The sequence below is a fragment of the Python bivittatus genome, unplaced genomic scaffold (genome assembly GCF_059951505.1).
Source record: "Python bivittatus isolate LINGU-HERP-01145 unplaced genomic scaffold, Pbiv_v1 ctg000160_np1212, whole genome shotgun sequence".
NCBI classification, from domain to species: Eukaryota; Metazoa; Chordata; class Lepidosauria; order Squamata; family Pythonidae; genus Python; species Python bivittatus.
The window spans coordinates 6,445,663-6,471,509 of record NW_028277076.1 but is presented as its reverse complement, the minus strand read 5'-3'; the positions used below and the strand labels follow the sequence as shown (position 1 = coordinate 6,471,509).

The 25,847-nt window shown below is 42.4% G+C and overlaps 2 protein-coding genes across 2 annotated transcripts; one reads left to right on the top strand and one right to left on the bottom strand.

Moving 5' to 3' along the window:
- Nucleotides 1-1,227: 1,227 nt before the first annotated feature.
- Nucleotides 1,228-17,539, top strand: STKLD1 (serine/threonine kinase like domain containing 1). Its single transcript, XM_088147268.1, has 20 exons — nt 1,228-1,242; nt 2,666-2,767; nt 3,968-4,012; nt 4,744-4,818; nt 5,768-5,872; nt 6,746-6,816; nt 7,169-7,284; nt 8,166-8,284; nt 9,791-9,942; nt 10,396-10,526; nt 11,526-11,609; nt 12,280-12,399; nt 13,161-13,301; nt 13,464-13,592; nt 14,007-14,135; nt 14,919-15,047; nt 15,949-16,089; nt 16,591-16,670; nt 17,300-17,348; nt 17,520-17,539. The coding sequence occupies exons 1-20, from the start codon at nt 1,228-1,230 to the stop codon at nt 17,537-17,539; spliced, it is 1,953 nt and encodes a 650-aa protein (XP_088003394.1).
- On the bottom strand, nt 17,280-25,512 carry REXO4 (RNA exonuclease 4). Its single transcript, XM_007420575.4, has 9 exons — nt 25,365-25,512; nt 24,317-24,576; nt 23,329-23,666; nt 21,971-22,120; nt 20,991-21,184; nt 20,065-20,153; nt 19,507-19,581; nt 18,820-18,894; nt 17,280-18,578 (listed from the first exon to the last, which is right to left on the bottom strand). Exons 2-9 carry the CDS (start codon nt 24,536-24,538, stop codon nt 18,483-18,485), a joined length of 1,239 nt encoding a protein of 412 aa, XP_007420637.1. The 5' UTR covers nt 24,539-24,576; nt 25,365-25,512; the 3' UTR covers nt 17,280-18,482.
- Between the last annotated feature and the right edge of the window lie 335 nt (nt 25,513-25,847).

Here is a 25,847-nt window from a genome sequence, read left to right as displayed (position 1 = left end):
ACCCTTCCTGAAAAAGTTAATTTAGATAGAAGTATTGTCCCTATATTTTTGTGAAATAAAGATGGATGCAAAGAATTAATTTAGCTGCTCTCCAGGTCTTTAGCTTTAACACACTTTTAACTTCCCATCTCTAACTTTCAAACTATTTCTTCAGCTGACATTCTGCTTCTGATGTATTAAAGACTATTTCATTATAGTAGATCTTAATCTTAATGTTTCAAAGTAGATTCAGGTTACTTTAGTCTGTCTCAATCTTCCTTATGCATATGATTTCAAGATCTTTTTGGAGGGAAAGGTATTCTCCATGTGCTCAGAGGCACTTTTTTCTCTAAATAAATTAATAAATATATTCTCCCTCAGGTAGGCTGTTTGAACACATAGCTGTCTGTACTCAATCTGCTGTCAAGAGCTTTCTAAAAATAAAAACTGTTTTTTCCTTCCTTCCTTCCTCCTCCTCCTCTTTATTATTTTTGCTGTTATTACCAGAGTTGGCAAAAATATAAATCACCATTACAGTGAAAAAAAAAGGAACTGAGAAAAAAATGAGTTAGAAGCTGATCATAATTTTGTTGTCCTTAACATTTCATCTTCTGACCTGGTTACCAAATAGAAATGGTAAAATTATGAGAATTTGAAGGGGGTGGGATGAATGTAATTTTTTCTCCCACTTTGGAGGACAGCTTTTTCCTTTAGACTCTGCTGAGAATCCCACAAGCAAATATCCTCTAAATGTATTCTGTGCATGGCCAGAAAAAAATTCATTTGTACAGAACAAACGGCTTCTGAGTGGGAGGAGAGACTTCTTCACATTTTCGGACCAATTTGGTTTCCCCACCAAACGATTCCTCCAAGGAATTCTGCGTATGCTCAAGGACACCTTGACTTTCCCAAATGGAGAAGACCCCTCCCCTTCCCAAAAGAGTTTGCCTGTTTTGTGCATCATTCCTCTTTTTTTGGGTGGGGGGAGGTAAACAAAAGCATTTCGCAGGTGCCTCGGGCGTCTTTGCCAAACCACGCAGCGAGCCCCGTCCGGAATTTAAATCCATTTTACTCGGGAACGTCCCGGTTTTTTTTTTTTTTTTATGAAAGGAGTTAGGAGTTGGGGCGGGGAGGGAAAGGGGGGCTAGAGAAAAAAGGTGGGGAGGGGCAGGAAAGAACTATCTCCGCGGGGGGGGGGGGCGTCGAGCCGTTTACGCCTGACGCCCCCGCCCCCACCGTTGTTCGGCCATGGAGAAATATCAGGTGGGGGGCGGCGAAGCTCGCGGGGGGGGGGGGTGGTGTCAGGCTTTGAGCCCCCCTTTTTCAGGGAAGAGAAAAGACTCGCTTCTGAAGGGGGGGGTCGTGCCCGGACAGGCACACGGAAGGATGCGGAGGGCGAGCATCCTCCGCCCAGGTTCACACGACCAGCTGCGGAGGCTACAACGCAGCTGGGCGGTCGGTGGGTCGGCGAGCCTGCTGGGCGAACCGCATCGTCAGAGGAAGCCAGGCTATCATTCGTTTATTTATTTGTCTAGGAATCTCGTATTTTGGGAACATAGGGGTTAAGCCAGGGTTAGCAGGTTGTGCAAAACCATCAGTGCAACTGCACACGTGTATGAGCCTCTGGTGTGTGAATATAACATATATCTGGTTGTGTTTATCGCTCTCGGTAATTTAGACTGGTTTTCCTGCAGAGTTTGTGTTGCTGAGTTTTAATGGTTGCTGGGACGTTTGTTAGCTGTTTGGGGTCACACAATGGCATATAAATTTTAAAATGTAAACAGACACTTAGGCTACACATAGAGTCACATAACCCAGGATGCCATAATGTGGGGAGGTTGTTTTGTTTTGGCTTAGCTTGTTGTGTTCCTGCTTATCCAATAAACCATAGTTAAAGAAACCATGGTTTAGTGCAATATGTGCCCCCAGTCACAATGATGGCCTCTGTACACATCTCTGTGGTACAGTGTGTGTGTGTGTGTCTGAGCTCTTGTGTTGCACTAGGTTAACAGTGGTTTACTGCGTTAACTCAGCCCGTTCTGGTTTACTGAATAAACCTTGGTTAACTGAACTATGACTTAATGCGCCTTTTGGGAACCCAACCTTTGGGTATGTGTGAAGACCAAAAGTTCCCTTGAAAGCTAGATCAGAACAGACATGCTAGTTTTATCCTGATATATTGTTTTCTATTTTTTCTTTCTTATTATTGTAGTTTACCATATTAAAAGGCCTGGGGGCCTGGGGGTATACATTTCATAAATATCAATACTGTGGGATAGAAAAAGTGGGGAGACATTTAATGCAGGAAGAATTGTGTGAAAAGACACCTCAGATGCATTGGGCAAGGGCTATTTTGGGAAAACAGAGTATTTGTTGAAAGGAGAGAGAGAAGTTACTCTGAGGAACAGTCGATGAACCTTTTCAGTTGTACTCGTCCATTTAATATGTTGGCTGTTTTTCAAGAACGGCTGTATTGGCTTTAAAATCTTTTGCATGTTAGTTTTGCTGGCAGCTCAGTTATAAATACCCTGATAGCTTCTTGTTTCTGTTTTCCGTATTCTGCAAACCGAGGCTGATCCGTAGGTGGAATACAGTATATGTACGTGTTGCGGATTTATGCGTGGATATATTGGGGTGGGCTTGGCCATTATACGGTACAGGGGTTGTCTGTTTGCTTCTGGGGCAGATTGTGAAGGAGCTGTCCCCGGGGGCTCTCGGAACGATGCTGCTGGTGGAATCCATGGCAGAAGAAACAGATATGGCGAAAAAGAAGTACATGTTGAAAAAGGTGAGAGGGGAGAAAGGAAATGGAAGTCACTATGGCAACAAGATGTAGTTCCCAAATACCTCCCTGTGAATTATCTAAGAGGCCAACCTGCAGGTCGAAAAAAAGCGCAGGAGGCACAATCCAATCGGAGCCTTTTTCAAATAAAATAAGGTTTATGATTCTTCATCGGCCCAGCCACAGCCGGGATTTGATCGATGGGTTTCGCCTTGGAGCCTCTTTACAGGGCCGCGTGAAGTTGATGTTCAGCCTTTGACATTCTGCTTAATTTTCAGCAAACTCTTTCTGCTTGTTTACCATAAAAATAGAACAAAGCCACCCGCTCACAGAAATGAACACTGACAATGCTTGGTCAGGGGGGAACAAAAGGCTCAGCCGAGCACAAGGGACATGTCCTTTTCTTGAAAAAACAGCAGAGCAGGAAACTTGGGAGAACGCTAGCAATGAGCTCCTAAAAGGTGGTGTCGTTTTAGCACTGGTTATATTAAGGGGAGCTGATCCTGGCAAATATCTCAGCAGCTTCCAAGTCCATCTCTTGCTGTGAAGGTACTTACAAACTGGGACCTGGTAGCAAAATGGCTAGAATCTGAAACACGGCACATGCTCTAAGCTTCTGGCTTACTTATGTTAGTAAAGTTCATGCCAGGTGGCAACATGGATACATCAGCGTAGTTTTCTGGGCCACAACAATTATGGAAGATGATCACCACTGTCTTTCCCCAGGATGCCTTGTTGACTTCCTGGGTAGCCTATAGCCCTAAGAATTCCTGGGAGCTTCCCATCTACCTATTGACCAGGTCAGACCTTCCTTTGTTTCTTGGACTCACTCAAGGTCAGCCAAGGAGTTTCTATCAGCATCCAGAAAGTGACTGGATTGTCAGAAAAAAATCTGGTTGTAAAATTGTCTAGCGTTTAGATAAGAGGAGATACTTCCCCAGTCCAAGCAATATCTCAGGACAGCCATGTTGAAGTCCGTACATCTGGAGACTGCCTAGGTTAGGGAAGGTTGTGCTAAGCCATAAACGTGGTTTACAAATGTTGCCAATCATCCATCATGCTAACTGAACAGACCATGGTAGAGCTTAGTGTGATGGATGAACCCTAGCCACTGTAAGGGAACACAAGATTGAATCCTTACAAATAAGAATTGTTAGTCAAATAATAAACATGTTCAAACATTTTGGCTTTGGTTGTCTTGTACAGGTTGAATGCATTGATGAAAAGCAAGCAAATGATGCTCTCAGAGAGGTAATGTGTCTTAATTATCCTGATTTAAACCACATTCAGTGGAATAGTGTAGGAGCCTATACTGTTGTGGTTATGAAAATTCATGCCATGATAACTGTGTCTGTGTTTATCTGTGGCCTTCATTCCTGTCTTAGGCAGAGGAATGAGCGTGATGGCTTAAGTGGACCTTTTCAACTTTGATTCTATGGCTTGGTTCGCACAAAGCTCCTTAACCAAGCCAGCTAAAGGCCTAGCAACAACATTCCCACCACACATTAAACTTAGTGTTAATCACACTTTGTATTTCTTATGGCTTGGCATATTATGTGAGCCCACTTAGTTGGGTTAATTTATTGTGCAAATTCAAAACCTGGATTAATTTAGGAACCTAGTTAAATTCGTGTGGTTAATTTAACACATTAAATTAGTTTCTTGGACTAATGTGTGTTGTGTGTGTTGAGTGTGTCATGACACTTGATTTTGCACTCCATCCACTGCCACACAGAATGATTAGCCAACAAGCTGGGGTGTATCTTTTGTTCACTCCCATTTGGCTTCTCCTGTTCAGACAAGCCAGCTAGTATATGACATTATAGGTTTTACTGTTTACAAAGCATCTAAACATTTTAGGCTCCACATAAAAATGTAGAAGCAATCCAGGCACAGCTTCAAATTTAGCACTGTAATTCCATTCTTAAGCATACTTAGAAAAATAACCTTTTTTTTTCCCTGATGGGCCATTTTCCCTACAGGCGATGGATCTGTTGAAAATAAAGCATAGGAATATATGTGCCTATAAAGAGTTCTTCATTATCTGGGACAATAAGGTGAGAAATGGTATCACTGAAGTTGCAGGCACCCTTACGTTCCATAGAATATAATGGGGCTGGTGACCATAGAATTTAATGGGGCTGGTGAATAACTGGGGACTTGCACATCAGCAGAATTCACTGTATAAGTACTGGATGATTTGAATACGCTTGAGGGTGGAAAGGGAGGATAAAAAATTTATGGCAACTTGGGTTAAGAGACATCTATGGAGAGAGACCCAGTTTGGGGTAGTGGTTAAAGGCACCAGGTTAGAAACCGAGAGCTCATGAGTTCTAGTTCTGCCTTAGGCACAAAGCCAGCTGGGTGACCTTAGGCCAGTCCCTCTCTCTCAACCCTAGGAAGAAGAAGGCAGGGGCAAAACACTTCCAAAAATGTTGTCAGAAAACTGCAGGGACCCATCCAGGTAGTGGCCAGGAATCAAGACTGACTCAAAAACACAAATAAATGACAGAACAGACATGTATATAATTTACTAAAAATACAGTTTCCACCTGCTCACTCTTGAATTGTGCCCCTTCAGTTGGTAGTAAAGTCAAGACTCCTTCAGATTGAGTTTGGAACCAGTTTGGCTTTTTGGTAGATCAGCCCAAATCGACTCAGATGCTGCCACCAGCTGTGATCACGGGGATCAACGCTTTATTTCTATGCCATATTAAAAACTAAACACAAAGCTCCTTGGGTTTACAGCTTATACCAGACAGAGGAAACATATTCTGGCCCACACAAAGGAACTTTTCCAACTAGCCTAGGGTTCCATTACAATTTCAGTTCAGACATGAATGATTTCATGCTCAGTGGTGGCAACCTTATGCTCTTAGTTGGGTTGGGAGAAACTCAGAACTTTTTTAGTTGGGGTGGGGTGGGGTGGGGTGGGGTGTGAGGGAAGACCTGCAGAACAGCCCCTGACACAAGTGCGAAAGTTGTTCCATCTTTACTCCCTTTCAGATTTCCTCCCTCTTTCTTTGTCTGGTGATGCACTATTCCAGTCACGGGGACCTTTCATCTCTTATCAAGGCCAAGAGGCAAAAACACGAGAAATTTCAGAACAAGGTAAAATCAGGACTACTTTAAACGTTGTTATCATTACAAATCTGCACCAATGTTTCCCCATAGCCAAAATACAATGGCTTGAATTTGTACAACATGCTTGATGAGCTTAAAATAGGGCTGGGTAGTTTGTAGGAAACGAATCCACTTCTTTGCATGTTGGGTGAACTAGACTATCATATTAAGCCACGACGTGGTTGATTTGTTTGGGCAAAGCACACTTAGTGAACACAGCCAATGTGTTCTGTTAACCTGGATTCATGGGGGTGGGGGAGGGTTGCAATATTGCATGAACCTAAGTAATTCCAATCTCAAATTAAACTTGAAAAGCAAATAAAAGGGAAAAGGTGGTTCAAATGCAGAGAAGGGAAAATAAATTCTTTTAAATTAGAAGCAGGCCTGAGGATCCTGTTCCTGGCACCCACTGAGCTCCTTGCTCCACTTGGTTTTCAGTTAGATTCCTTTAATTATAAGCATCCATTAAATGCAGAATGCCAACTCCTAGCATCATTTTCATTTTAAAATAATGGTAATCTTACCTGGTTGCCTTGTGGTAAGTGGTGTTTTGTGACTTGCCTTGCCCGGCGTGGCAGCTAAGCTCTTCCCCTAGCAGCCATCTTGGTGAGCACCCAGAACTGTGCCCTCCAAATTCCAGATGCTGATGATTTGCGGTCACAACTGCAAATCTGTCCAGCCTTTGTTGGCATCACTTGGCTGAAGAAGGATCAAGCCCACGAGAAATTTCAGGGTGGGATAAAATATGTATTTGCCAACTTACATAGTACAATTTTGTCTCCCATCCTCTTAATCGAGGGCCAAGAACTGGATGACTGTCGTTTTCTCCCTAAACACCATTCTATATATTTCTCTCCTCAGGTGTTTCGGATGTTCTTAGGACAGATGGTAGATGTATTAGTTTACATCCATCGGCAAAATATTTTTCACCGGTGAGAAGGATTTGATTTTTTTTCTTTTAGCAGAGGAGACGCAACTCCCATCAGCTTGAGGGTGGTTTGGGGTGTTGATCCTCTGCTCTAAAAGCAGATGGGGCATGGCCCATTTGGAAAGGATGCTCTGGAGTTTTAAGGGGTGAAATGGTGCATAAAGAGACCCAAATATTTGGCCCAACCCAATCTGGATAGGAATTCGAGGATGCCAGCAGGCTGATTCTCTGATTGGGGTTTCTCCTGCTGTTACTATGTGGATCTTAGCAGTGCAAGCATTAAGTGAAAGGTTCTGCATCTTTACCCAGCTGCAGCTCCATTTTAAAGTGGGTGACGCTGTTCTGCTCTGTTTCAGAAATCTCAAACCATCTAACATCCTTTCAACTGGGGAGGCGTCTTTCATGGTTTGCGATTTCAGCTCGGAAACCCTCATGACAGATGAGATGAAATGGAAGATAAGAGTAGAAGAAGGTATCTTGCCTTTTTGCTCCTGGCAGTTTCTGTAGCTCTCAAAGAAGACCTTTAGCTGGGGGTGCTTTCAAAATATAAACTAAAGAGGGGAAATGCAGATCGTACAACCCCTGTTTTATTTCAAGGGAAGTGGGAGTGACGGAATAACCAAGTGTTTCTACCTGTGTTGGCACATCCCTCATTTAACCAGGAGAGTTTATCTAAAATATACATGGAATTCATTTACAGAGTCTCAAGCTAATAGGAGATTTTCTGACCATCTTCACGTTCCCTGCATGGCAGTCCTTTGTGCAAAAATAGGCTGAAGGAAGTTGACAGGAAATTCAGAATTACTATGTCAGTTCTCAGCGACACACTTAATCAAGCTGCTTAAAAGCTTAACGGCTGGTTTTCTATATCCTTCTAAGCTTAGTTAAAGTTTTGAGGAGAAGGGTGTTGGTGGCTTAGCGTGTTGTTCATATGATAAGTTTTTTATTCAATAAATTGTACAAACCCGAAAATGGGTGAACTAGCAACCAGGTTTGTTCAGCTGTTCAGTCTCAGAAACAAAGCTCCCTCAGTCTGGTGGGAATAGTACTATTCTGATTTTCAGGCATTTTGGGGGAAAAAAACTCCACAGACAGTAAAATGAAATTCCTAAATGCTAACACACAGGGTGGTGATATTTCTGAGTGATATAAAGCTATGTTGACCCGGGGAGTATTACAATTCCAACCAAGCATATGTAATAATTACACAAAAAATACTGTTATGGAATCCTTAGGTCTCTTTGTACTGAGCTCTTGCTAACTTCTGACATGACTGTAAAATCATTTAGTAACTAAAATGTGCTTTCTGGGTGTCAATTTAAAAATTGTACTGGTGGGTTTGCCTTCCTGCAGAGCCTGACTCTAAATGCTGGATGGCTCCAGAGGCGCTCAATTTTTCCTTTAGTGACAAATCGGACATTTGGTCATTGGGCTCTATTCTGCTTGACATGATAACCTGTTCTTATGTGAAGGTATGTCATGTTATTCCTGTTACCGTACTATAAAGGTTTGTACATTTAGGTCTTGTGAGATGATTCTAAGGACAATTGCAATAACACAAGATTCAGGGCACCGTGAGTTTTAAATGAAAAATTCAACAGATGCTCATTTCAGGTCTGAGAAAGGCTAAGGACTGTTTGAGGACAGATCTCAGGTAGGATTATTCAGCGAGAACCTTTTTTTGAAAACTATTGACCGCAATGGGAGAGGCTGAAGCACTGAAACAAATGAAACTTTAAAGTGTTTAACATTGGCTGGATTGGACCATTCTTGTTCAAGGGGCTTGAATTCCTTCTAATTTGTTTGGAGATCTATCACCATAACAAGTGAAGCTGAGTGAACTTATGACCGTATTTGAGTTATTGGGTAGAATTAGAAATCGTAATACTATAATTTAAGCAAACGTTGGTGGGAAGGGGTTGTCTGTTAACTCCAAATGTTCATTAAAACCATATTTATGTCAACTTATGCTATTTGGCATCATTTCCTATGAAATCTTGATTTAATGGACAAACCTTCAATTTAGCAGACATTACTTTGTTAAATGGGGGCAAAATCTGAAGTCGGCTAAGTATGTTAAATCAGGATTTTACTATCTTAGTATCTGCAGTGCTAGTCTCAAATATGAGAAGCCCCATTTTTTTTTCCCGACACAGCTGCTTTTTTTATTTGAACCGTATATCTGGAAAGAACATATCTCCTTTAGATATGGAGAGAAAATCAGACTTACACAGTAGTGGTGTATAATGTCACAGACCCTCCAAACCTTGAAGTGGGTTATTCCAACCGTGAAACAATCAGCTTAGGGTTCCAGAAAAACTCTGCTAGAACTGATGCAGACCTTAAAAAAAAAAAGACATTTCTAAGAGGGACATCAACAGGAGAGACTCTAAGCCTTAATTGATTATTGGTTATTTTATAATATCCTTGTAAGAGGCTGGCAACCCCATATTCCAATGAAGTCTAGTCTCTGTGCAATTCACACAGCTTTATCTCACACTTTTCTGTATGGCAAAAACACTGCCAGCCACAAAACCCAGAGAGCCAGGACGGTTCATCATTATGCCTGGAGGACTTTTGATTATGACAATAATGAGCTCAGACCCCAGAAGGTTTTAAAGGGCAAACCAAGAATTCACAGGAAGGTGCAAAGTTTGTAGAAGGATAGCCCTTTCACTCCTACCTTGATCAGAACATCTGTGATGAAAAGGAGAAGCAAGGAGTTAGTGCAGAAAGGTTGGCCAGGTTATAGATTTTGCACAGTCCCTGGCTTCTTCATTGGGTCTTCAGTTATAATCAGTTCTGCTACAATCATTGTCCCAGACATTTGTTCTTCCTGATCAGATGATTTAAAATCTTTCTATAAATGCCTTGATTGATCAAGATTGCTAGATACTATGAATCTGCAAGTAACTTGAATACAGATCTTATGTGTCCTCTAAGAACCTGTGAGTGTGTGTGTCCATCTGCCTTTGTAGGTGAAAGAGCCTCTGTTGTTATTGCACAACATTAAGAAGGAGGCCTGTGTTCTCGAGGAGGCTGTGAGCACCATGAAACAACTGGATCCCGCCTTGTCTTCTCTTCTGTTTCTGATGTTGAAAATTGATCCGTCTCTGAGGCCAACCTCAGTGTGAGTCCAGATGCGTTCTCCCATTAGGATTATTACTTTCAGGATTTTTAACACACTTTTGGAGTTCACACCTTCCCCAGTGATACACATTGCGATAGAAACAGACCACCTTTTTGTGGCTGCTGCAGTTAAGTGGGCATCACAGCAGTGTGTGTGTTTTCTGAACTTCCTTGCAGTCTTATTCAAGAGCAGCTCTCAGGATCACACAACATACTTGTGCTGATTTTTCTCTAGGGGGTATTGTCTGAACCTAGCCATTTTGGTTTCCAAATCATGGTTTATGGCTCAGTGTGTTGGGTTACCCAGTCAACTGTAGTGATATAGTAAATGATGATGAAGCAAATTGTGCCTTAATTTTTGAATAAACCTAGCTGTTGCCTCCTGTCAACTACATTGCGTCAGCCAAGCTGGATTCAGGAAAACTGTGTTTCTCCTCCTCTGCTGTAATTTTAGGGAGCTGGTTGAAAATTCATTTATCAGAGATAGCCTCATTCAAGCTAAATCTCCCCTAATAAAGATGAAGAAGAAACTTCCTCCAGGCTTCCTGGACATAATGCAGACTGGTGGGATCCAGACAGTTCTAGGTAATGCTGGCCAGTAATTTAACATATCACTTTCATGGTTTTTTTTTTTTTTACTATTAAGGAGTGCAATATATGAAAAGTAATTTCTGGCCTTTCTGGCTCTTCTGACTCAAATCTCAGTTGCTTTAAATTGAAAATAATATAAAAGATGAGGAATTTGCTATATTTTTTAATCTTGGTCAAATTTGCTATATTCTTTAATCCTGATTAAGAACCACCCCATAATTGATTCTGGGATTCATCTGTCCTCTTTCCACATCTTACATGTACAACAGAAAGCCTTGACTTATACAGAGCTGTTCTAAAAATTGTTATCACAACATCTGCAATGTTAACATGATAAAAGGGAGGTGATTATGATCACTAATAAATAATCCCATTGATTCTGATTAATTTAATTTTAATCCAGTTGAAATATAAATTTAGTCACATTTAGTGTTTTCTTCCTGGCCCCACCTACTTTCTCAGCCCTATACAGAATTGAGCACGTGCCTTTGAGGCCTAATTCATAAATCTCTCTAAACTGTTGTGTGTTCTGTGAACCCAGACGCTGTGGTTTTTAAACCATGCATTGTGTCTGGAGATGTCAAGCAAACCTCAGGTTCTGTTTAGGTTGGATGAAATGCTATTTTCAATGCTATAAAGAAGTGCCTGGGAAAAACTGTCTCCAGCATTGCAAAGCATGACTTGGTAAGACTGAAGTGACCAACAGTGCGATCCTAAATATGTTTAATCAGAAATAAGTCCAATGGAAATCAAGGAGAGTTACTTCTAAAAAAAGGATATAGGGCTGAACGTTCTGTTCTGTCAGCAAGTGTGAGAAAATCCTATAGATGCATCTGAGGATTAACGCAGCTTTCAGAAGACATCCTACCTTGTACATTTATGTTAACTCATTGGAGAATTTGTGAAACTGGAGTTCCCTACAGAAGATTTTTTTTAATTAATGCAAGGAGGATTACATGGGAAGTTGCTTTTTTTTTTTTTAATCTTCTGCAGAATTCATGATTTCTTACCCGGAAAACGAGGAAGCGCAAGAAAAGAGCATTGAATGTCTTATCAGCCTGTTGAAAGAGGAAAAGAGTAGGATTTTGTCATGCAATTGCTTTCCTTTCACTTCATTTTCATATTTTGACATCCTGGGTTCCATGGTAATCAAGAGGGTAACATAGCCCTGGACCTGGAGGGCTGAGAAAGCTAAGATTATACACTGCGCTGCCTTGGAGTTTATTTTCATAATGTTTTGTTGAAGAAGCCATAATGGCCTGCTTAAGTAAGGCATAGAAGCCTCTATGGCTGATTCACACATCTTACCAAGGTTATGATGATGAGTGGAAGATGTGAATTCAGGCTGTGGCTTCTGTTTCCAGATCACTAATTACTGTGTTGTAGTTCTATTGGACAACAGATCTAGGTTAGTCATCCTCAGATTAATTTCTGATATTGTACTATGCAGAGACTGTCCAAAGGTGGGTTGGAAATCAGTTTTAAAACAAGGGTGGGAAGCCTATGGCTCTTGGACTGTATCTGCTGCCCGTTGGTCTAATTTCCTATGGTTATCAGCCTGATTTCCAAAATCCCTTTGCAAATGATCCCTTTTAATCTGGGCATCTGTATTTCCCAGTATTTCCAACCTGTGCAAAAGACCAATAAAACAATAATCCCAATTGATGCTAAAAGTGACGAAAGCAATAAATAAGGAATAATTATGAATGAAAAATGAAGTGAAACAGCTGCAGTTTCTTCCCCACAGTCGGTGTAAAAGTGTTCCTTCGACTTGTGGATCCTGTGATTTGTGCAATGAACAAGCACATTGATTCTCTTGAGATACTGTTAGCTGGATTTTCTTTGCTGCTTGGGATCACTGGGAGAGGTGAGATGACCAGCGACCTCTAGGTTCCGTGATGTTACCAAAATGATTATTTATTGTTCCTTAATTGAACAGACAAAAGGCGGTTGAGCAGTCTGGAGGACAGTTACTCAGACCTTTTGCTGAGAACAGGCTTTAAACCATTGTACTACCCTCTATCTCTTTCCCTGTAACTGCTTTTCACAGATTTTAATTCACAGGGTCAAAGAAATACTAAGCAATCCTGCAATAAAGATATTGTTCCCAATCCAAACTTCCAAATGTGTTGGGATTACAACTCCCAGAATTTCCAGGCAGCAGTGACGTTAGAGCATGTTCCTAGGACAGGGAGGTCCACATTTCAAATCTTCATCCATCATGATTGTGACCCTGAGCCAGATCCATCTCAGCCTGGCCTGATAAGAGAAGAGATTGGGGAAGATTTTCTTCCTTGAAGGAAAGGGCCATAGAGATAAGAACGAAATCATTTTGTCTGGGGCAAAGGGAGAAGAATAATTCCACCCATGATGCAGGAAGTCCTACATTACCCAAATATCTTCCACTGCATACCCTCAATACACAGAAATACAGATTAACAATTTGAAGGAAAACCTTGCCATGTTATCTCAACCTTCTCTGTAAACACAACACATTTCCCCCCTTGCGCCTGCAACCCTCAGAAGGCACGAATGAGATTTTTTTTTGTGCTTAAGAGGATCTTTTGCTCAAAAGGAGAGATTGGAATCAACATCGATACTTCCTATGTCACTTTCTGCTTTTGACAGCTGTAGGTCAGAACTTGAACGTGGAGCTCCTGGCCTGCGAAAGCATTCTCAGCTGCCTGCTGAATTCGATGAGGACCCATTCAGACAACGAAGAGCTTCTCTGTATGATCTGCACTTTATTTATGATGATGTCCTCCAACGGTAAGCTGTGTTATTCCAGGCACTGTAACTCTGCTCTCACTCAACCTGGTGGCCATGCTGGCTGGGAATTCTGGTACAGCTCTGATTACGGAAGATTGGTCTACAGCCCTACAATCCCACCCACTGTTCACCACAATCCCCTCTTTTTTCCCCACTTTCCAGAAGCAGCTGCAGAAGCCCTCCGGAGAGCCAACATTTTCACTGACATCTTGACCATCTTGAGTAATTTTCCTCACAATAAAGAGATCTGTGTTGCTTGTTGTGGGATCATCTGGATCCTGGCTGTCAACGGTGCGTACAAGAAGGCAGCAGATGCATCAGATTGTGCAGCTGGAAAAACACTGCCTACATCTGGATGCTCTCCCCTAGCTCTTCCCTAACATGTTTGTGGCTAGTTTGGACTAGGAAAAACTAGTGGCTATTTAGGAAGCTCAGGAAGAAGGTGGGCAGGCAGAATGGTTGAGCTCATGGAAGCAGCCATGTTGATCTAGCGTAATGGGAAGGAGTAAAAGGTTTCGGAATTGCGTGCATGCAGAAAGGATGTCCCTTAGCACAGTAATTAATCTGTGATAGGAACAGGAAGCAGTCAATTGAATGATCTGTGCAGTCAATTTAAACCTGTTTAATAAACCCTGTTAAAGGACCCACACATCTCCTACTGCATTTCCTGACTAGTGTTAAGGTTGCCTTCTTTTGTCAATTCAGTGGCCGACGTGACTGAGAGCCCACTGAAATACGCCACTGAACTGGTCTCCATCGTTTTCCACATGCATCTCCACCACGTGGAAGTTGCAGAGACAGCCTGCAGTGCCTTTTGGGCCCTTTCTCTTCACGGTGAGTGTTCAGAGACTGCTTGGCCCAGAGCGAGGGAGAAGATGGGCCCTTCAAGGAACGGCTTGGGCAAGCAGCATCTTGCAGGGATGGCTTCCAGCAGCAGAAGTCCTGTCCTATGAGATGCCTTGGACAATGGAGAAATGTTGGGCTTGCAAAAAGGTGGGGTGGGCTGAAAGCTAAGCCAAAAATGCCTTTCCAGAATTGTTTGCATATCAATTATCAGCAAGCTGTAAGGTAGTTTGCCCAAGTGTTGCTTTGTAAGCCAGATTGTGATCCAATATGTTCCATAAACCCAGCCAATTGTGACTTGTTCAACAGAGCGTACTTAAATCCTGAACATGGCAAAAGTTTTCCCATTGTAGCTTCCCAGATGTCTGTCCACAAGGCCTTTGAGAATACCAATGCAGATGCTTATTTTTGGCATAGTTGGGTGAATTCAGCCCATGGTAGCTGATGAAACAAATCATGGCTTAACATAGATGTTCGCCAAGAGGTAAACAACAATGAAAGGATTCTCTGTAGAAAGTAACGTTTGAGAATGTTCACAATCTGAACTTTAGTGTTGCACTTTCATTTTCTGTGGGTGGATTTGTACATCATAATTTAAGAGTATTGAATAAACCCAGCCAATTATTGCTTTATTCAAGAAATCTTGACATATGATGTTGTCGAAGCCATGTATAGATTTCTAGTAGGCCAGTTCATTAAAAAAAATTGGGTTTTTTCCTGCCTTTTGGAAAAGTATTAACAATTCCACTGGACGCTTTCTGGTTTCCCTTGCAGGCTGCATAGATGAAGTGAACTACGAGCCCTATTCTCTGCTTTTGCTCGAAGCTTTAAGGCAACATCCTGACAGTCCAGTGTTGGTGAAGAACGCCTGCCTTGCGCTGGCAAGCTTCTTGAGGACATCTGGTAAGACTTTTCAAGCAATGCTTGGATCTCATCACTTGGTAGATGAATAAGCCCAACCTGCATCCATCTTCCTACTGCCCCAGCCCCCTGGAAAAAAAGTGGGAGGAATGGCTTGCTAGCATGACAACTCAAGAATATTACGAGGACATTTCTGAGCCAGATCTGATTCAAAAGGGAACCCAACAGGTGGTGGGAACACTGGCAGAATTGTGCTCCGCATCAGCAGGCTGTTTTCGTTTGAACTCATATGGAATTGCAATCAGAGGACTATGTCTGAAATCCAAACATGCCAGGACTTGGAAGTGTTACAGCTTTCTAAGAGACAAGGGAGGGGCATTGCTCAGCTTCAGCATCGCAAGACTGCTTCTCATTTGCTTGATATCCAAGGATCTCCTAAGAGAGGGAAAGGAAGCCAACAGCATCCGCAGCCAGGACAGGAAGTCCGAGGGGAGCTCTGCTCTTGAGCACACCCAGGGAAACAAGCCCTAAAGCACCTAAGCACCCAGGCCAGACTGTCATACTTTCTTGCTTAAGCAGGATTTGCTGGAGGTGTACCGGCAGGAGAACCACCATGGATTCCTGCACTGAGCAGGAGGCTGAACTCATCTCCAAGATCCTTTCCATTTTATGATTCTGCAGTTTGTGGGGCAGAGAGGCAGAGGCCCCAAAAGCTACCCTTGAATATGCTTTGTATGGTCTAGCTCTGCACATTGTACAAACCTAGACACTGTGTTTGTAAATCAGGATATATGCTGATCTTATGCAAACCCAGTCAATTGTGGTTGATAAACCATGGTTCAACAAAGTTCAGTGCAGTGGGTGAACTTTAGCTGGGTGAAGGTTAGTGTTGCCTGCAGGGAAAGCTGGTTGATGATTTAATAAACTGTCTCCCTCTTTTCAGAGTTATCAGGTTTCCGATTTATAGTTACTGATGAGAAGGGCAATGGGATAATCCTGCTAAAGGACTGTTACCAGCTCCACCGGGAAGACCCTGAAGTGGTGGAAAACATTTGTATCCTGATTGATGAGATGTTCAAATATGGTAAACGTTTGTGCAGAATACTGTCTTCCCAGCCCTGCAAACAGATAACGAAAAAGGGGGTCTTGACTCATTCCACTTATGCAAAACCTTTATAAGCTGAGTGGCCTGGCAAGCAACGTAGAAAGGCTGGTTTTGCACAACTCATTTAGCCATAATGTGGTTGACTATGGGTCATGAGTAGGGTGAATGCATGAGTTAATAAAGGGAGTTACGGGTTAATGTGTTGTGTGAATCCAGCCAATGAGAAGGAAACTTTCCTGGTTTGAGGACCAGATCAGCTGAGAGGAAAATCATTGGACCATTCCAACCCTTGCAATCTCTGAACTTTTGAGAAAACTGTGGATGGGCAAAAGTGATTTCTCCTATTTTCTGTACTCATAGGCAATGCAACATTGAGCTTTGAGCCCCACAAACTTCACTTCAAACTTTGAAATTCTGCGCTCCAAATCTGAAAATGCTCAATTGGTGCTGACTGATTCTTCCCATTTCTTTAAATCACAGATGAAATTGTTGTGGAGATGGTTTCCCAGAGCATTACGGAAATGCTGACAGAAATGAAGAACAGGTTTACTTCTAGTTTGGTAAGGAGAACTGTCGGGGGGCCCACGAGACTTTTTGTGGCAACAAGATTTGTTTTACTCAGTTCTGGCCTGACTGTGCCACCAAGGTGAGAAATGGGAGAAAAGGAACTCAGAAGATGGGTAAGCAAGAAGTGAGAAGATGAAATGGAAAAATACCACCTTCTGGACTTGTTATTTCCTTCTGGGCAGTTCCTTAGATTAGGAACAGAGGAGAGAGAGAACAGACATCACAGAAGGGAAAACCAAGACATCATACAATACGCTAACCAACTCCCACCAAACCTGGCCAATTCCCAGAATTCCCCGGTCAGCATGGCCATTGCTAAGGATTCCAGGAATAGAATCCTGCCCATCTGAAAGTTGCCCAGGTTGAGCAGCACTGTACTAAATCATACATCATAGCTAACAAGTCATGCGGGCTATGTTCATTCAAGATGCCACGCCAGGATGGCTGGCTTCACAGAACATTATGATCTAAGGTGGTTTGTTCTGGTTTAGCCATAGCATTTGGTACACCATGCTAAATGACAATTTACAAACAGAACCTATATGTTGAGGCACATGTCGTTTAATCGACCCCAGGAATTGCCCTGTCTGATACCCAACATTTTGTATGCATTTCTCCCCAGAACATAGTTGCCCTATCAGAGAAGGCACTCTCAGAACTGCAAAAGAAAGGTGAATATTTTTTTTTATTTAGACATTTCTAGATGTTTCCAAAGTATGCACTTCTTAATAAAATATAACTTTTACTTGAAATTCCCACAGGGCTTCTAATCTGAAATAAGGCACAATTCCTGACAGAAGATTCCTTCTTGGACTTTTCCCTCTCCCATCAATTATTCCAAGATGAACAGGAACAGGAGTGAAAAGCTTTGGCTTCTTTTATGCAACTTCAATATTTATTTGTGAAATGTTAATGCGCCTATATGTTGTTGAAAATATTACTTTAAAGGTTATGCAGTTAATAAATAGGAAGCTAGATGCAATGATGGAGTCTTTTAAATAGGTAATTGCAACGATCATATCGTGGAGTACAGCAAAGAAGAAAGGATGGACCTGTTTAAGGTTTTTTGACCTACTTGGACCTAAGTCGCTGGAGAAGTGCATGTCTGTGTGTACATACAGGTTCAGGCAGAAAAGCCAAAATAGCACAGGGAGACTGTGCTTTGCTTTGCTGTGTTGATGCTGATGCTACATTACTGTCAATTTTGGAAACTCAACTCAATTTCAAAACATCTGCATAATGCAGGACACATAAAGAGAAATTGACTTAGATGGCAGAAGAGGTTTTCTTGTTTAAAGATCAGATTTCTTTTCCTAAGATCACCAAAGCACTGCAGCTCTCCTCACCTCTCTGAAGGATATCTGTAGCCAATAAGCTCTTACGCTTATTTTGAAAAGAAAAATATAATTCAAGAGGTGGACAGACAATCCAATAAGCCCAGTGCCATACTCAAAAAGAGGAATCCTGTTGCCATCTTTGCAAATGATTCTGGAATGGGTTTAGGGTTTGAGGCGTCTGGCCAGGGACGTGCAACTGATTCCTTGAGCTTGTATTCTCCTTGAACAAAATGCCCAATAGCCAACCCAGACCAGTAACTTAAGTCAGAAAAAAACAGGTTCAGCTGTATCCGAGATTCAAAAACTGCCATTTGCACAGCCTTCTGATTGAGTAACTAAACCCCCAATTAATTTCTGCATGATGCCCAATTCAGGGCAAAAGGAAAGCTGCAGAGCTGATCCGGCAAAGCTTTTGATCAGCCAGTGCTGCAGAGGACAGCAAACACAGCAGGACCAAAAGGTCCAGATTTATTCTTTCTTTGCCTTGGGGATTTCTTTGAGTGATGCTTCCCACTGTTTTTTCACCATGGTGTACAGTCGCATAGCAGCCTGGGCGTCCTGAACCTGGGAGACAGCGAAAGAAGCAGTGAGTGAAACACGGAACTTGCTGCTTCCAAACCAGTCAAAAGACGACAGGCTAAGAACGCCTACGGCTGAACTGCTGGAAAAACAATGTCCCCTCTGGTTGTTTCCAAAGCTTCTACAGAAGCGACCCCTAGTCTCAACAGAGCAGTGCATTTTTTCCCGTCATTTTGTTAGCCTTCCGATATATCAGCCAGGTCCTGGATTCTAATCAAACACTTACCGAACTGTGTTCTGAGGTCTGCACCTTCACATTCAGCAATTTCTCACACAGAAGTTTCAGGGATGGTCTTCCACTCTAGGGAAATAAGCAAGGATGGATTAGACAGAAGAACCTCACTCGATTTCTTTGCAGTGATACAATCTTAGTAACTCAGCCTCTGTTTGCAACTCTGACAGGTTTGCAGCAGCCACAGAAAAGAAGGTGAGAAGCTGGAAAGAAATCTCTTTGCTATAGTTTTGCTTATATGAGCTACAGTTTGCGCAACCCTTTGGTTTCAAAGCAAAAAAGGGGCTTTAGAACACGGGAGCAGGGAGCATTTTGCACGACCTGCAACTTCTTAATGCAGCCGCAGCATCTTTTCACTAGGCACAAGACCCCAAAAAGCTGCCATTGATTTAAAGAGTTACAGAGAGGTGCTAGTGCGTGTTACTCTTCTGAAGTGCTTTTTTGCCTTTGAATCCAAAGCATTGCAGAGCCTTATTAAAAGATAATTTGTGATAGTTTCTACCTTTCCAAGAGATTTAAACTAAAGCAAGATTCCTAAATGCTGAAAAGTAAAGCAAGAGTTTTGTGTAAGCAAAACTGTTAAATTGCTGGACCTGGTCCAGGATGAAAAATGACTTATAAATGCCAGTTGCCTCTGCTTAGAATCTGCTCCCTTGAAGTGATAAAAGGATCTCTTCCTACCTTGACTTGCTGTTTGAAAGGTTTGTATCTTTGTGTGTCCCGGATTTTCTTTTTTGGATGGTCAAGAAGTAGAATCTGAAAAGTAAAAAGGACCGATGGGAACGATTGTTCAGGGCCCCAAACCGTACCAGGCAGTCAACTGCGTGACAGATAGAAGCAAGACATTCAAGCGAAACATGAGCTGAAGTGAGAAGAAGCTAAACAACAAAGTATTACTTAAATTTCAGCCACAGGAGAATGATGGGGGTTGAAAATCCCAAGATTGGAAATCAACATTTCTCAGCTTGGGAGACGTAAAAGGCCAGGAAGGGAGTGGGGCTGAAAAAAACAGCTTGGCCAGAGAAAGTCTATGGACACTAAAACTAAAAGACAAGGCACCTTCTTTTACTTTAATAATTTTATATACACAGAGACAGAAGCTATGATTTATATAATGAATTGCAAGTGGGGAAGAAAGGATAAATAAGAAAAACAAACTGCACTGCAGAAACACACATCCTGAAGTCAATTTGAAGCAAAGGCCCATAAAGCTTATGCTACAGTACTTGGATTCAGTACCTTTAAATCGTTGCGAAGAGCATGTCCAACTAAGATCCTCCCCCTTAGGAGGTCAGCAACTTCTTTCTGGACAGTTTTAAAATCTTCCCCTAAAATTCCAAGAAAAGACAATGTTGCACAGGAAAGATTTTTTTATTTTATAAGTTTATATAGCAACAGGTGGGGGAGGGGGTATCTTTTTGAATGAAGTCATAGGTTTTGTTAAGGATTCCTTTAGGAAAAAGAGAGAAGCCATGGTTTATCCACATTAAAGAGACAAGTCATGGTTTATGCACATTAAGCAGTGAGCGGAATAGTAACAAGGAGCAGGAGGAAAAGCAGCCTCTGTATCCAGGAAACCTGCATTTGCAGCTATACCAAATTATCCTCAGATGCTCCAAAGTGTTCTTGTTGGAAAGGATTTGTGTTTTCTTTCACAAGGACTCTGCTAAAATGGGCTAGAACTATTATTCATACTTTCTATTTCCTTTCAGGCTCTTGAGCTTGCTACAAATTGGGAAAGCACCCATAAGTTAAAGCAAAATTTATTACAATTATTGAAAACAATTCAGAGATCAATTAAATTACAAACCAGGCACAGGGTAGTACAAAGTTGATATTCCCACTATTTTGTATACATTGCATTATGTTTAATCTCAACCCATTTTGTTCCAAGGTATTTCAAAAAAAGATTGCTGCCCAGACAATCCTGTTATGGCTAATATCCTCAGCTATAAGAAGCCAATTTTTTCATTTTTGTTGAGCAGGATGCTTGAACCCAGCCAACGAGGCCTTATTCCACAAACCATGCTTAAAGAAACCAAGGCTCAAGGCAACATGTGAACCCAATCGGTAAAATGCTAAATCCCCAATTAACCAGCAGTCTGATTCAGCATGCTACAACAACCTAGACATAAAGTCCAAACTAAATCAGCCAGCCTTCTTACCTTTTTTTAAGTGCTCAGGCCGAATCCCACTAACTGCGGTTCTGTAGTCTGTCACTTTTTCTGTAGGCTTGACATACTTGTCATAAATGCATTTGCCAAATAGGTTCACAACCGAGACACGGGCCAGGATGCTATCTTCACCAGTGGGCCCTACACCCACCATCTCACAATCTATGGCCACTGCTCTGGTCAAACTGCCAAAAAAAGGTTTCAATTAAATATAGAAAAATAACCATCTGCTAACTTCTTTCCTTTTGCTGTTATGATTTAAATTGAGTAAGGCCTCCCACTTTAAAAGACTCCAAGTGGCTTACGACATCACAAGATACAATTAAAACAGTTAAACACATGACAGCCCAGACTAAAAATCTTGACATGGGCCCCACAAACTTCAAGCCTTGGAACAGAGCCAGGTCTTTAAGGGCTTTCCAGAACCCCAGGAGAGAGGGTGCCATACAGATCTCTGGGGGGATGCTGTTCCAGAGGGCAGGGGCAACAACAGATGACCATTTTAATTGAGGGGACCAGGAGTGCACCCTCTCTGCCCAAGTATACAAGTGGGCAGAAACAATTGGAGAAAATGTTAATATCAGTTTTGCTGTTCTAATCAACATCAGCCCTGCTGAAAAACCAAACCCCTCATGATTGATCACTTTGCTGTTAGAATAGGCAAGTGCAGTGCAAAACAAGCAGACCCTGCAATCAAGGGGGACAAATATAACAGAGGAGAGTTTTAATGTGTTGCTGCAGCAAACATGGAAGTGGAAATTACGTTACGTGAAAGGTGACCTCTTTTTGAATCTTGAAAATTAAAAGCTCACACATATTTTTCTGATTTTTCTCAAAGCTTTCATACTGAGACTTTGGCTAAGCCCCAAGCTTGCTTAAGTGAACAGACCAATGTCTCAGATGAAAAGCAGAGCAACATCCAGCTAATAACTCCCTAAGTGTTCAACCCTCTGAACCCAGACAATGGTTACCCTTCAAAAGCATCCTTTTTCACCAGAGCATGTTCAGCCAGCTGCTGGGCTCGCTGGTCCTTGATGCCCAGATTTTCTCGGGCTACTTTTGCAGCTTCTGGTCCCAAGGCTGCCTCAATGTCATCTGGATCAACGTCATCAAACCAGATGCTAGAAAACCAAACAAAGCAAAAGATAATGAGGGGAAGAGAGGACTAAGAATGTCCACTTCACTTACCCACTGTACATCCTCTTGAAATAATTTAAGGAAGTCCTGAATCATTACCTAGTTCCAGCTTTCAAAGATTTAGGCAGGAGGCCTTTGTAAGAAAAATGAAGACCCTCCTTATCCAAAAGGGAATTAAGAAGGGGTGCAAAGGTTTCGTCCTTCTTCAGGTGGCTTTCTTGAAATGTAAAGAAAGGGGCTATTTTTTCTTTTATCTCAAGGTGCCTTCTACTGAGACAGACCATGGATCTACCAAAGTAACAGGGTTTATGTTGACGATAACAGCTCTCTAAGGCAAGCCCCATCTAGCTACTCCAAATCCTTCTAGCTCCAAATGTTGGCTACTGAACCTGGAACCTTCTCAAATGCTTTACTGTGGACATATGGTCTTTTCCCCAAGAAAACACAGGAGTTGTATGTGTTTTTTTTTTTTTTGGTCTGCGCTCAGTCATTGCTGACCCTGCAGTGACTGCTTGGACGAGTCCTTGCAGTTTTCAAGGCAATTGTTTTTCGGAAGTGGTTTGCCAGAGCCTCCTTCCTAGAGCAGAGCCCAGCTGGTGAGTGCAGGAAGTGGGGTTTCCATTGCTTCGCGCCCTTTTCGGGCGCGCGCGGTTTTTCGCGCTTACCAGCAACTGCTCCCGACTCCTTTTTGCAAGGCGCCGCCAGCATTTTTCCTCCCACCGGAGTGAGAGTCCCCATTTATCTACTCACGTGAGTTTTCAACCTGTTGGGTTGACAGGAACTGGGGAGGAAACAGGAGCTCACCCTGTTTAACGCGAAGGCTGGACTTGAACCGCTGAAGCGTCGACCATTTCTGGCCGGCAACTTTCAGCGTCATTAAGCCGCTGCGCCACCGCGTCCCCCTTGTATGTGTTTACTCAGCAGTAATAAACATCTGCATCACTGACACAAACATTGTGATAAAGAAAGCAAAACCCCTTCAATCCCTCCCTCCAAAAAAAGAACTCATATAGGAAGTTGTCCTGCGCAGGGTCAAATTATTTGCCCATCCAGCCCGGCACTGACCATTTCTAATGCTGTTTTTCTGCATGATGTGAACCCTAGACTATACACGTGGGGTTAGCCATAAGGACTGGAACTATTTTCCCTAACTGGTTTGAAAAATATTAAGTCCAAAGTCTAAAAGACTTACTCCACTGGTGTTGTTGCCACTTGCTCCTCCAGTTTCCTTCTTTTATGTTTAATGTCCCCTTGCTTCTTCTCTCTGTTGCCCATCTGGCTACTTCTCTGGTGTTTTCCAGCCTCTTGGGCCTGCTGTGAATTCTTCACTTGCATGGATTTTTCAGATCTGATGACACCTGCACAACCCAAACCTTGAGCTGGAAGCTTAGATGTCAGCTTCTTTTCAGTTCCATTTGGTACTGATATCTGAGGAACAGTTTTGTCATCTCTGACAGTGTGCTTTTTCTTGGAATATGTGTTGGGTGCAGTAAGAGCAGAATTCAGATTGGCAGCCTTTTGTTGCAGAAGCTAAAAAGAAACCAAAACTCACACATTCAGTTTTCAGGTTAGATTTACACAGCACGCTAAGCCAGATTTTCACCACAGTTTGCTAGATGTACCAGAACTGGCTGGCTGGCTGGATTGATTGAATTTGTATGCCGCCCATCTGCCCCAACGGGTGACTCTGGGCGGCTCACAATTAAAAAGCTAGGATTTACCCAGCTCCCTGAGCCAAAACTGGTTTAATGTGATTTTTCAGCCTAGTCTCAAATTTAGGGTAGCCTGCTGGAGATTCCAACCAACTTCAGTTTAAGAAGATTTAATTATGTCACCATAATACCTCCCAAACACTTCCCAAGCATTTTTATTTGCATGAAATCCAAGCAGTGTACTTTTTAATCTCTTCTTTCATTTGTGAGCATTTGGGTAAAACTTCATCCCTGAATTATTAACTTGACTTGGTCTGAGCCAAAATGTAGGGTGTCCAGCCTTTGTTCACCAGGGATTTCCCTATCCCAAACGTTCCCTTCTTTTATATAATTAATCAGAGATTAACATGATTGCCCCATCCAGAACCTGACACTCTATTTCATTCTAACATCAGATACAGATCCCCCAAAAGGAGCAAAAAACAAAAAAGAAAAGGAAAAGTAAGGGAAATCACTGTCCCAATATACCTTCTGTAGGACTTTCCAGTTTGAGGAAACTTCTTGTGGAGTTTTTGGAGGCAGTTCTACTACTACTTTGGAATCCTTGTGCACTCTCTTCTCTACTTGGTTGATCTTCTTTTTCCAGAATATCCTTTTCTTTTTCTCCTTTCTGTGTTGGTTCTTAAGGTTTTCTGGCTTAGTTGTTGAGTTGCTGGATGAGGACGGGGATTCCTTCTTCATTTTGGCCATTCTGATACGAGACGGTCAATCAGCGTTGGCCACAACCACTAGGACCGAAAACACAGAAACTCATCTTTTATCATTCGTATAGCAGAGAGCCAACCACATGAAACATCTTTTTTAAACAAGGCATCTTTAACCTAGTGGCCAGAAAACAGATTCAGGTTTGCACTCCTCCCCCTCCTGCACATATTTCAAAGTAAGGTGGAACCTAACAACCAGGACCAATAGATAGGCAATAAACCCTGGGGCAAATTCATACCTCAAGCTAAATTTCAATCTCCAGTGAAAAGGTTCTAAAATATTACTTTGGAGTTTAAATGCCAATTAGAGTATACAGCATTTTCATACACAAAAGTCCATATTAGTTTTCTCCAACCTTTTGTACCAGGCCGATGAAGGTCTCCATGGAAAGGAACAGCTGGTTCCAAGTCCCTGCATTAAAATGTAACTAAGCACAACTTCCAGAAGAAATCTCAGCCACTGGGGGAGGGGAATCACTAAGATAAGATGGGGTCACACATTATCCTAAGCGTAGGTTAACAAAGCACAAGGACTGGATTCACAGAGCAACCTCAACCTTCGTTCTTCAGTTGCACTCCTACAAGTTAACTGGATTCTTGAATTGATCTATTGTCTGGGTTGCAATATTATAGTCTACTACAGAGTAAACCAGCGGGCTGGATTTACAAAATACTGTGCATTAAGACATAAAAGAACCCAGGTAACTACTAACCAAGGATAGCTAGTTATGTGAATGCAACTGCCAGATCTTGCCCTGGCACGGCTAAGCATGAGCTACAGGAACCTTGTCTCCTCCTTATAAACCGCTCACCTCGCCTTTCGCGGCTCTCAAGCTGCATGAAGGACTTCCTTAGCAGACCGAAAGGACCCACCGCCTTTCCCCTCCGTCCCCGCATCAAATGCGTCCCTAATACAGCAGCCACGCGTGACTGCAGGCGTGCTGCCAATCCGAAACCGGAAGTAGGTCCTTCCCCAGGCGGCGCCGGTGGGAAACACGAAACGGGTTACTTTCGTTCCTACCGGAAGGCACCGTACCCTAGAAAGAAAAGGACAGCAAGTAGCAAACCCAAGGATTTGGGGCAGAGGCTGAAAAGCTTGGCTTTGTGACATTTAAGCGGGGGTGTTGGACCTACTGCTGGCTAGTTGTGGGTGGCCCAGCTAAAAGGGAGGTTCAAGCCAATCTTAGTCAGATAGGAGACCACCAGAAAATCCCAGAGCATTGGCTAGCTGGGAAAGAAGTTGAAAAAATATATTGGAATAAGGCAGTGGCCATTCATTAACATAACACTGTCCA

Coding starts and splice junctions, on each gene's coding strand:
- STKLD1 (XM_088147268.1), top strand. Junction 16,090..16,590: donor TGATGAGATGTTCAAATATG/GTAAACGTTTGT, acceptor TTTAAATCACAG/ATGAAATTGTTGTGGAGATG. Junction 16,671..17,299: donor ACAGGTTTACTTCTAGTTTG/GTAAGGAGAACT, acceptor ATTTCTCCCCAG/AACATAGTTGCCCTATCAGA.
- REXO4 (XM_007420575.4), bottom strand. CDS start 24,538: ATGGCCAAAATGAAGAAGGAATCCCCGTCCTCATCCAGCAACTCAACA. Junction 23,667..24,316: donor ACTGGAAAGTCCTACAGAAG/GTATATTGGGAC, acceptor GTTTCTTTTTAG/CTTCTGCAACAAAAGGCTGC. Junction 20,154..20,990: donor GCCTGAGCACTTAAAAAAAG/GTAAGAAGGCTG, acceptor TTGGAATTTTAG/GGGAAGATTTTAAAACTGTC.